A 12561-nucleotide genomic window follows, 5' to 3' on the forward strand; every position below is an offset into this window, starting at 1 on the left:
TGATTGCAATAGAGTATAACTTCCATCAGCCAGAGTGCATGCACCCTATAGCAGTGCTAAACACAATGTGTCCCTTCCCTGTGACATCACAATGTTGCTTGTTGCCTGGTGAAGTCTAAATAATGAGTAGGTTGGTCAAATATTTCGAAGTCTTCACATTAGTGTCTGCTAACAGGGCAACCGAACAATAATACTCCAAATGTAGTCAGGCATTCATGGACGTGACAAAATAAAGTTCACAAGTACAGTGTTGTATTAGATTATATGTATGCTTGAGCGCAAGAGATTTAATGTAAGCCACTTGTATAAAAATGTACATACAAGTTGAGTCTCCCATATCCAAAATGCTTGGGACCAGGGGTATTTTGGATAACGGAATATTACGTATTTTGGAATATTTGCATACCATAATGAAATGTTTTGGAACTGGGACCCAAATATACACACAGAATGCTTTTATGTGTTATATACACCTTATACAGACACAGCCTGAAGGTAATTTATACAATATTTGCAATAATTGTGGCTCAAGCAAAGTTTGTATACAGAAATTAATGTTTCATATACACCTTATACACACAGCCTGAAGGTAATGTTATACAATATTTTTAATAATTGTGTGCCTTAGACAAAGTTTGTGTACAGAAATTAAATGAATTTATGTTTTATATAACCTTATACACATAACCTAATTTTATACAATATTTGCAATAATTTTGTGGCTCAAACAAAGTTTTTGTACATACATGAAATGAAATTAATTTTTGTTTCTTATACACACAGCCTGAATGTAATTTTATACAATATTTTTAATAGTTGTGTGCCTTAGACAAAGTTTGTGTATATTGATCCATCATGCCCAAAAAATTCCGTATTTCGGAATATTTGTATATAGGAGACTCAACCTGTATTTAAATTATGTAGAACTCTGTAACTACACATCAGGGGTGTATCTACCCATTGGCCAGGATGGCACTCGCCAGGGGTGCCGGCAAAGGGGGAGGGGGGCCATCCAGCTGTGCCATCCAAGGCCAGAGGGTAGAATCAGTAAGAGACTGTCCCGGGTATGCCCCTGCCTCCTACCCTGGGCAGATCTCCAGGGCCGGGAAGCCGCTGACGCTTGCCGGCATTTGCTTGCTGGACACAAACACAATTAGTGAATAAAGTTTTTGTTTTGTATTTTGACACAAGGCATGCGTGATGTCATGACGTCGCATCGCTGCGCTGAGGAGCCGGCCACAGCCAGAAGATGTGGTAAGTATGTGTGGGCAGATTAGCTCAGGCTGTCGGCATAAACTCAAGCTGCCTGAGCTGAGGTGGAGATCACCCCAAATTCTCACTGTGAGCTCATGTCAGATCAAGCTGCACCAATATTTTCTATCACTAAATTTCATATAGGTTTCTTCTTCAGAGTAATATAATATAATATAATATATATACACACACACATATACTATATTGTTACTGTTTTTCATTTTAATATTGTAGATCTAACCATATACTTGCCTCATACTTCCTTGATTTATTTTACTGTGAGTCATCTATAATTTTTTATGGTTGTTGGGATTTTAAATATTTCATTACAGATTTTAATATTCTGTAGGATTTCCTCATTCCACCTAAGTACCCAAATCTATGTTCTAAGGTGCTGTAATACTGCAGTTTAACAATGCATGATGCTGTAGATGTGCAATAATAAAATAGACTTTTTTTCTGAGTCCCCATATAGTTATAAATGTCTGTTGCCAGATATTCATATTCATGTACTTCACTGTGTTCCATGTTTCACTGTGAAAGTATTCAACGGCTACTACGGTGACAGGAAATATTCCTATATATCAGGATCACCTCTTACAGCAACCGGTTGTAAATAAGGTGATACAGCATGTGTTGAAAAAGTACAATTCTACTTTGGCAAACCCTTTAAGGTCATAAATGAGATCTGAATTACAGCGTGAATGGTATGCTTATTGGATCAACGATATTGGAATTATGAGCATTTTTTGTGTGATGTATCTGAAATAATTAGGGCATTACAATGCAGGCAAACAGTCCTGAACTTAGTTTTAAGATACAAACAGGGGGGCGGTGGGGGTGTTATCTGGCTGGCGAGACAGATGGGGGGGGCTGGTTGGCGAGACAGACAGGGGGGGGGGCTGGCTGGCGAGACAGACAGGGGGAGGGGGGCTGGCAAGATTTATTCTTTGTATTATGACATAAGTTATCATGTGACCGCTTAAGCACAATGCAGGGAGGTCAGGCAGCATAATTACAATCTGTCTGGAACAAGTGACTAAAGGTGTACCTGCAGATAGCAGGAGCTAGTACAGTGCCGATAATCACCAACTATGCAGAGCCAGGAACTAGCACTGTCTTTGTTTACCAATTGCCAAGAAGCAGCTCCTGGCACTTACAAACTGCTGGCAACTGGGACTTTGTCAGTGATCATCAACTACATGAAGCCAGTAAATGGCATAGAACCTGTATCCACTACAAGAGAAGGACTGGAACAGGGGCTCTACGCATGATCAACATGTCCCGATCCACAGCTACAATTGTTATCTTACTACTTTACGATTCTGGTTATTTCCCCAAGTCTTAGATATGAAGCTCATTTGGGCAGATTCATATATAAACTTCTGTTCAATGGCACTGTATTTATTTTATTTCTAGGGTGTCACAAGGTATCCCAAACAATACAGTGATAAGAACAGTTGCATAAAACTTTATGAATAAAATATAATACTTTGCAATGTATTATACAAAAATACCTGTAATTCTTCATCTGTAAGGTTTTCACCCAATTCCTTGGCAACCCTTTTCAGGTTTTTGAAAGAAATTTTTCCTGTACCATCGTCATCAAATAATCGGAAAGCCTTCATTATTTCTTCCTTGGAATCCTTTTCACTCTTAGAACAATAAAAATAATGTTATGAAGTAAGACATTTTATGTGATGTTTCAGAGGGAGGTATAAGTGCCTGCTTACCATCTTGTGTGTCATTAGAGACAGAAAATCTTCAAAGTCAATGGTGCCAGAACCATCTTTATCAATGTCCGATATCATCTTCTTCATCTCTTCCTTCTTTGGCTCAAAACCCAAGGCACGCATGGCAACCTAAATGGGGACAAATAAACTGTCCAAACATAGAAATTCAACATATTTCATTCTCAACATTTTTGACATCTACTCAACCATTGGAGCAGATGGAGAGCACCATGATAATTGCATGGAGCACATTCTTAATTGCTTCTACAAACTTGGCGAGTTCATTTTGAATCAAGATTCAGGTAAGAAGGACTTATAAATAAAGGATTGGTTTCCCTTTCCATGAATGCTAATATTTATAAAAGGAGGAAGGAGCCATTTATTCCCATATATACTTTTTCTTATGCAGAGAAATGTAAGCTAACATACAAGTGTAGACAGAACATGATTCCATACCCACCTTTAGTTCCTTGACATCAATAGTCCCAGATCCATCTGTATCGAACAAATCAAAAGCTTCACGGATTTCTTGTTTCTGTTCTTCTGTTAATTCAGGTTTTGCACCAGTTTTCTTGCGTTGGACTGCCCCAAGACCAGGTTTCCTCAATACAGATGCCTGACAAGTAAATAAGAGAAGGTGATCATTAATGTGTGTGAAGAACGAAAGATCAAAATGCTGAATTAAAGGGGAAAAAAAAAAAAAAACCCTTCCTGCTTCATTTAAATATGCAAGTGCTAAATACATCCAAGTCTGCATTGGCACATATGTATCTATTCTCTTCACAGGCATACACAGTGCGTATTTATACAATTTACACTATGCAAAGTGTTCAACTCAGCATTAGGCTCTTCATATCTTTCTTTGGCACAACCACTCCTCTATGTGCTGAGGTCCCACAAGTTTTTCTCACTGTACACTCTCCTCTTGGGAAACTATAGCTGGGTACACGTTTGCCGATGTGTGTACCCAGCGATGCCCGACTGCATGATATATGGGGCGGGCGGTAGAAAGACACTGCACGATACAGTTACCGTCCGACGCCTCCATCTGGGTTGTTCCTTCGGTCCTACATCCAGGCTGATGGAACGTCCCCGTGGAAGTGTGCATGGTCACGCATAGTGGGTACACTGGCCGATGTGGACGATATGTCGGCCCGATCCGCAGGATCGGGTGACATATCGTCTAGTGTGTACCCAGCTTAAATGACTCAATCGGCCTCAAGTGCCATCCTTAACTGTGACAATACCAACATCTACCTCTCTACGTCTTTTTGGGACATCTCAATGTATCCATTGTTTTTTATGCAAATGGAACTTTGTAACTTTAATTTGAGAAGTAAATTCTCTTACCAAACAGACTTATCTTGGCATTTACCTTCTTAGAATGTATGCAGTGAACTGTTATTTACAAGATGCAAAGACTGTGGGCCTCATTTATTAACGAGTTTTATTATTCACAACAAAGATAAAACTTATTGCGTATAATAAATGGTGCTCCAGCCAATCAGCTCCCAACTGTCATCTGTTTGAAAAATGACAGCTGGGAGCTGATTGGCTGGAGCACCATTTATTATACGCAACATGTTTTATCACTCGTCGTAAAATATAAAACTCGGTGCTAAATGAGGTCCTTTATTTTAATACTACACAAACATGTGATCCAAAATAGATAATTTATCATTAACATAAGTAGGATATTTACACATCTCACTTGTGAAAGGAAAACCTGCTCAATTAATCCTAAATGTAGTAGCAAGGCTGACCATCCTCTCGCTGATTCACTTTGCAAATTGCTACACTGGCTCCCAGTGTTGTATAGTATAAAATTCTAATTACTTCTCCTCACCACCACGCCTTCATACAGCCCAAAATACTTTCGCTCTTGTACTCTTAGCTCTGACCTACACCCTGCCATAGGTAACTACCTCTCACTCACACATACAAGACTTCTATATAGTGCACTACGCACTTATGGAATTCTCTACCATGCCAAAATAATCTTTAAACACTCTGTATACTCATCTATTTAGTACAGCTTACCCTATCTACATCTATACAGCACACACACAAGTGTCCAAATCCCCACATTGAGCAACACCTGCAAGCTCCTTCATGAGCACCTCCATAGCCTTTTTTTCAGGTCAGCATTTAGTTTGTCTACTTTGTACACATCTGTTTTATGCAAAAAAAAAAAAAAAAAAAAATTCAGACTAATCAACTTATAAAATAAACATAAAATACCATAACAAGGGTTGTTTAAATAAAATTACAGATACAAGTTGGGAGCTGATTGGCTGCAGCACCATTTATCGTACACAGACACATTTATTACTAGTTTTGGTGTAAAACTCGTTAGTAAATGAGGCCCTTTATTTAGTTACACTTCTGAGAATTTAGAAAAAGGTTTACAAGGCGGAGTAGTGTCTACTTCTGCAAAATACCATGACAAATATAGAATTTTTAAAATCATGAGTTCATAAAGTCACCAGGAAGATACACATTCAGAAACAATTAGCTTCTGTTCCCCATGCAGCATAACAGCTTTTACAGGAAAACTACCAAATCATACAACAGAATGCACTGCCTATAAGAGCAGAAAGCCATATGATTGCTTTCCAATTGCCTTTTATTCCAACAACATTGGGACATAAGTCTCTGAATATATATATATATATATATATATATATATATATATATATATATCACCAATGTGATCTATGAACACAGCATGCTACCTTATCAATACACTATTACCGTAATATCTGTCCGCATCCTGAGCACAGGGTACATTGGCCGCACAGGAGGCACGAAGAGTGGTGGAGGCCGCACTGGGTGGGAAGTACTGAGAGCGGATGATGAGGATCCCATACTGCCTTATACTGCCTGATAGAGCAGGGATGCTCTGTGCTTGTTATATCTCCCTTCCCCAGAGGGTATTCGTACATCTTGGTAACATCAGTGACACAGTGTTACTGTATTTAGCTACCAACACTGGGAAGGACCATGCACTAGTCAGTATTGAAGAAGATGGTTTATCTGGGAACTCTCAATTACCTTATGAGTTTATGCAGGTGGCCTTTGGTAACTTTGTATTTAGAACTCTCACTGTCATTTTTCAAACAGCCCCTGAGATGACAGTTAGGAGCTGATTGGCTGGTACCTTATCACTCTGTAGCCTCACATTGCTTAGTAAATAGACCCCTAAAGCAGAAATACTTGCTCCCCAGTGACATCAGCAGCCATTAGCCACCTTTTTATAAAGTACTGAGCAGTCACCTACAGGTTAGCAATGTTACAAATTATCATATTGTTTATTCAACGTAACCGGGTAACAGGGGAATCCCCGAACATGACAGACACCGGGCATGTGCATATGTGCATGATAATACAATGTAGCCGCCATTAAAACATACCATGTCCCTGTGTACGGCCAGACGCACCTAGCCCCAGTCCTCTTCCTCTGTGCAGCGAGTACAGGGACAGTCTGTTACCGGGTAACGGATCTCAAAACCACCAACACACGCTCACCCCTCCTTCTGCTGCTGCTGCTGCTGCTGCTGCTGCTGGGAGCCGCCTCCGATCCCTGCCCCCGCCCCGTGTGTGTCAGGGAGCCTCTGCTCAGTGTGCTCACCCCCAGCTATAGCGACCCCTGGGCGGCGGCAGTAGCTTTACAATGGGCGCCCGCGCTGCTACCCGCCATTCCCGGCGAGGCGCCAGAAGATGGTAACATAGACGCTAATTAGGACGTCTCCATGGTAACGCTCCCCCTACCTGCAGCACAGAGACCAAGTGACTCCGCCCCCCCTGTGTAAACCCAGTCCCAGCACAAAGCGGCAGTAAATGGCAGACTCCTCCCCCGCACTCTGTAAGTACGTTGTGCTCTGTATACACTCTGCTCACGCACTGCTTTAATATACACACACTGTATAATATGTTCACTGTGTATATACGTCTGTACACAGGGGCTGCGCCGATCAGCGCGGGAGGTTTGGAGGGAGAGGGGCCGCTGTGGTCAGACAGGTCAGTGCCCAGTGATAGCACTCAGTCCCAGGCTGCCAGCTATCTCTAATCTGCTGGATGTTATACCAGGTCACCATAATCGGTATATATCACATACGCAGAACTGTATAAGAAGGAGGATCTAACGTCCCAGAGAGAAGTTGTTGTTTTTTTATAGTGTGCTGATGCAGCATTTGCTAATCCTGGTCTATGTCAGGTTTCATGCATCAGAGAACAAAACGCAGAACCGGGTACCAGTGTCAGATCCAGCAGGGATCACCCCCCCTTACCACACAAAGCCCTAGCCCCATTCCACCTACTGATCCTGTAGGCGGCAGAGGCAGTGGCAGATTTAAACTTTACTTTTAGCGGGGGAGCAGTTTAAGAATTTGTATTGACTCCCCCTTTCTACTCATTGCTCCTCCAACTCAGTCCTGTCCCCCAAAGTGAGTTTCCGTGGTGCCTGAAATTATAATACACAAAGAGCATAATTCAAATGTTTTTTGGGCGCCGATATTTGCATATCGCCCGTCACTTTAGACAGGGGAATATGCAAATGTTTGTTCTGACGCCGGACTCCCATTATTTTTGGTGATTATCAGGAGGGAGTGAGCAGAAATAATAAGCGCCTGTGGCATGCGTGTTTGGAATTGGAATTGCTGCGCAGGGTGCTCAAAAAACATTTTAATTGTCCCAAACTCATTTGCAGATTTTAGACTTATTTCAACAGTTTTGATCTACCAGTGGGAACTCTGGCAACCCAAGTAAAGGCCCCCATACATCAATTGATTGCAGCAATCGTGCAATTTGCAATCGATTGTGTATAAAAATCTTTCCTTTTTCAGTCGATTGCAAATTGTACGATTGCTACAATCAATTGCTGATGCATGGGGGGCCTTAAGCTTGACCTGAGGACTACTGCAACATTAATTGACACAGAAAACATGATTGTACACTATTGCTAAGTTTCTGGACATTGCTGATTTCCTCTACTCAGATACCAGTACTGCCAGCCTAACAATAACTCTGTAATACATATTACAAACTGCATATACAAGCTAAGATATGTCACATGAGTCCCATACAACACACAGCCCCGTGATCCCCAAAACACAGCGACAGCCCATATAGTTATCCGTGCAGTACATTGTGTCACATAAAGTATAGACATCGCGCTCATTTCCAGCAAATGCCACACTAAAGGATCCCACCTTCCCCTCACATACATACACACATATACAGACACATGCAATTAATTAGACTGGTAATTAAAAAAAAACTCTTAAACATCACAATTCAGTTACAAAGCCCTCTCACTGATTTCTTGTACAGTCAGTTAAACCAGAGTCCGTCTGCAGATTTGAACTCCCCCACTCCCTTGGATCAACCACTCGATGGTCCTACCTGATGGCGGAGGGTCCCTCCCTCTTCAAGTTCTAAGTGGTTTGCAATGTGTACCACTCAGTCCCAGCCTGTGCTGACAGCTGACTCGTCTCAGCAGCCCACCCCTAACTGAATATTACATCTGTAATACTGTACCTGGCAATCCAGCCCAAACATCTATGTACATCGTAGCCACTCGCACATTTAAGGCAGGTCTGACCATACCACTAAATTGCTAACATCCCCGCAGGCAGTGAGAGCTCGAGCTGTGTATGCCATCGCAGTGGCTAATTTATGCATGCCCATGCAATGGCGTTCAAACGCACTGGCACGCCTGCGTTTCTTCGACCACCCCCCCCAGTCACCACACCCAAACGGTACTTCCTGGCAATCTCACCGCGATGGATCTGCATAGTCACCGATCGCAGACCCGATCGCAGTGGTGCCTTTGCACACTGCGATGCATATGCAGTGAGAAACAATCATTAGTCTGCGTACGCTTTAGCAGTTGCGATCCTTGCTGAATCAGGCCCAGTGTACCCAGCGATGATGCAGTGTAAAGTTACAATACATCGTGTGTACCAGCAACGTGTCCTTCATTTCATGAGACATACAATATATTGTTCCGATCCGCGTCAGAGTAATATATCGTACAGTATATCGTATAGTGCAGTGATTTCCAAACTGTGCACCGCGGCTCCCTGTGTAAGATATTTTTTTCTTGCACGGGCGGGGAAGGGGTTGGCAGTGCAGGGAGGTGGGGGGGTTGTGATGAGCGGAGGGAGCGGTGTCACTGTAAAGCAGGCATGGGGAACCTTTTTTCTGCCGAGGGCCATTTTGATATATATAAAATTATTAGCGGGCCTGGTGGAGACCACGCCCCCTCTGAGTGACATCACATGGAGGCAGGGCCACAATCGCCAGTGATTACAGCAATGCCCTGAGGCAGTGAATCCTGAGGCTGCCTGCTGCTGATTGGTTACCCCTGGATGGTAGTTGTTATCAAATAAACTTTTTTGTTTAATTTAAATACATTTTAAAATAAATCACGGATTAACTTTGGGGTTGGGTTGGGTGCCTATTCATGCACTACTGGCAAAAGGAACCCCATTATAATAATCTCCAAAATACAGTAGAAACCAGCCCAGCTGTCTTACTTTGGTTGAAAATTTGGGGTGTAGGCACACAGCTAATTTCATAATTATTATTATTTTCCTTTTTAAATATATTATATTTAAAAGAAAGAAAATAATAATAATTAGAATTGAATGTAAGCTCTCACAAGCAGGGCCCTCTTCCCTCATGTTCTTCTCCTTCACCTTCTTATACTATCATTTACTCCTAACTCCTTACAACAGCACCTAGCACTTGGTTGCTGGCGCCCTTATGCTTATTTATTTGTTATGATCGCTAATGCAGAAAATGCTTATAAACCGTGTCCTGCATTGTTTTGTACTGTTAATACCTGTATTCCTGTGTGCTCATTTGTTTATGTACTTTGTAAGGCACTGCGGAATCCTTGTGGCACCATATAAATAAAGTAGTGTTCCTGCACAGCATCTATTCATAGTGAGGGGAGAGCTTGGGAGCAGTGCAGCATGTCTGTATGTGCTGGGCTCACCCCCAAGAGTGATGAAAATATACTCCCCCCTTTTATCGTGGCCACGCCTCCTTTTTGGGTGCACACCGCAGCGTGAGTGCCCTTTCTATGGTCTGGCGCCCTGCCCTACGCCAGACATAGAATGAACGCCATAAAGGATAATAATAATATATATAAGTAAAGTAACAAGACCTCTCACGTATGTAATGTTCTCTATTTCATTGTAATTTCCCACCAGGCCAGATTAGGTAGACCACTGCTATCACTCACGCCCATTAGACTGCGGCCCATGTCAGTCATATTATCCCAACATCAGCTGTAAAATGACAGGGCTGGTGGAATATTTCTGCGTCTAAAGGGCACATCAGCAGCTGAAGTTCATTGCCAACTTGTCAAGGTGTACGGTGGTTAATGTCATGTCACGGAAACATGTTTGTGTTTGGTGCACTGCCTCTTTGTCGTCTGTAGTGGGCGTGCTTGGCCGGCTGGATCGCTGCTCATCATGAACATCTGTCCTACCGTTATCAAAGCCAGTGCTTAATCTGATCACACTACACACTTCAATGTTTTACCATGTTTCCGCCAGCCCTGCCATAGGTCATTTTAATTTTGTCGTCTATGCTATTAATGACATCTATCTGAGGGCCTGATTCAGCAAGGATCGCTATTCTGTTTATACGCACATAACGCAGTTGCTAATATTAGCGGTGATATGCAAATTTTGCATTCGCATTGTGATCGCAGCCTAACATAAGGACACCCACTTCCCCTCACATCCGTATACTTTGGCAACATAGGGAAATAATCAGTAATATCGGACCCATACGCACATTAAGGCAGGTCAGACCTCACCTAGGAATTGCTAACTTCAGCGCACGCTATGAAGCCTCAGGCTGCGTATGGTATCGCAGTGGCTAATTTATGCACGCCCATACAATGCCGTTGAAAGGCACTGGCATGCCTGTGTTTTGCCTCCCAATCACCACACACAAACGGCACTTCCTGTCAATCACTCTGCGATGGGTATGCATCGCCATTGCGACCGCAGTTCCGATTGTAGCGTCTGGTTTGCACACTGCGATGCATGCGCAGTGCAAAATAATCGTCCGACTGCGTGCGTATTAGCAACTACGATCCTTGAATCAGGCCCTGAGTCACAAATTCACACCTGTCTCAAGCCCAAAATAATAGAATGTCATCTATATAGCGGGTATAGAATAATCATTTCTCAGAAAACGCAGGTTGTGTAAAAACAATATCTGTTCAATTTCAATCATATAAGCCGGAGCTACATTGGAGCCCATGGCGCAGCCATGTAGCTGAAGATACAGTAATGGGCTTCTTCAAAATACAGTAAAGTTCTGTGTTATTTGATGTAATATGCAATTTAGGTGTATATAAAATGCACTTTTGATTAGATGCATCATAACTGCTCAGCTGCCTTTAGCATAGATACCACATAGTTATTTCAAAGTTTCTGTTTTTTATTTAATATAATTGTGTTTGATAAATGTAGCGTTAGCGCCATTAGCAAAATATTATATTTACTAAGTGCGTCCTTAATATTATTAAGTAGTTTAAGCAGGCTGCTGTAGTATGTACATTCCCCTTGTGTGCCTGTGTAATGGTTACAAAAGTTTATTGAAGGTTGCTTTGGTGATGGGATGCACTTTTCATTATCAGAGCCTGCATATATCACCTGACCTGAAGGAGGCGTTTACCGTCTTCGCGCACACCAGCGGAAGAGGAGGGGTGTCGACCCGGCGGCTTTTGCTTATGGGTGAACTGCTTTAAAAGGTAACAGTGTTTTTCTGTATTTACAGAATGTTCTGAATGTTGGGCTTTATTGGATTGGCTTTTATGCTGTATTAGAAATCCATGAAAGTTTAGATGGCAATTTTACGACACCACTAGGACGAAAATCACAGTCTTGCCGAAACCTGGTAAGGATCCCCAATTGGTCACCAATTATCGCCCAATCTCTCTGTTAAACGCAGACCTAAAACTTTTTGCTGAAAATCTTGTGATCAGGCTGAACCCCATCCTTCCCTCACTCATCCACCTCGACCAGGTGGGCTTCGTACCGTCCCGTCAAGCTCTGGATAACATCAGACGCACGCTTGTCTTAATCCACCATATTAATACGATTAAACTCCCCTCCTTACTCGTGGCTCTAGATGCAGAAAAGGTCTTTGACAGGGTCTCTTGGCTATTTATGTGCGCCACCCTTCACCACTTCGGCTTTGAAGGCAAATTTCTACAAGCTGTACAGGCCCTCTACTATAATCCCTCTACGTCAGTTCTAGCAGGGGGCCTCCTCTCTGACTCTTTTAATATCCCGAATGGGACCAGGCAAGGGTGCTGACCCTCTCCGCTCATCTTCGCATTAATTATTGAGCCCCTTGGATCCTGTAGGATCTGGGTCAATCTGGATATTACTGGCATCTCTGTTGGAGACTCTAATTATAAAATATCCCTTTTTGCTGATGACATTCTCCTCTGTCCAGTCCCCTGATCTCTCTTCCAAATCTATTTCAGGAACTGTCAATTTACGGGCACCTCTCTGGCTATAAAGTAAACCATGACAAATCC

General features: G+C 42.4%; 2 protein-coding genes across 6 annotated transcripts in view; one reads left to right on the top strand and one right to left on the bottom strand.

Annotated features, from left to right (window-relative positions):
• Positions 1–6693, bottom strand: part of LOC148538827 (uncharacterized) — a 36251-nt gene extending 29558 nt beyond the window's left edge. The window contains exons 1-4 of the mRNA XM_088452279.1: positions 6401–6693; positions 3448–3603; positions 2988–3116; positions 2772–2909 (exon numbers count right to left, since the gene is read on the bottom strand). Of these exons, the coding sequence (XP_088308405.1) occupies positions 2772–2909; positions 2988–3116; positions 3448–3603; positions 6401–6403 (426 nt within the window). The 5' untranslated portion in view covers positions 6404–6693. The remainder of the gene's footprint in view (positions 1–2771; positions 2910–2987; positions 3117–3447; positions 3604–6400) is intronic.
• Positions 6630–12561, top strand: part of BBS12 (Bardet-Biedl syndrome 12) — a 38662-nt gene continuing 32730 nt past the window's right edge. Inside the window, exons 1-3 of one of the 5 annotated variants that reach the window (XM_088452272.1) lie at positions 6630–6852; positions 6950–7007; positions 11653–11766. The gene's annotated coding sequence lies outside the window, so the exon portion shown is untranslated. Of the gene's footprint in view, positions 6853–6949; positions 7008–7061; positions 7090–11652; positions 11767–12561 lie in introns of those variants that run through there. The other 4 variants (XM_088452276.1, XM_088452273.1, XM_088452274.1 and 1 more) reach the window with 4 other exon arrangements.

Source organism: Taudactylus pleione, unplaced genomic scaffold, assembly GCF_031769625.1.
Source record: "Taudactylus pleione unplaced genomic scaffold, aTauple2 ptg000036l, whole genome shotgun sequence".
NCBI lineage: Eukaryota > Metazoa > Chordata > Amphibia > Anura > Myobatrachidae > Taudactylus > Taudactylus pleione.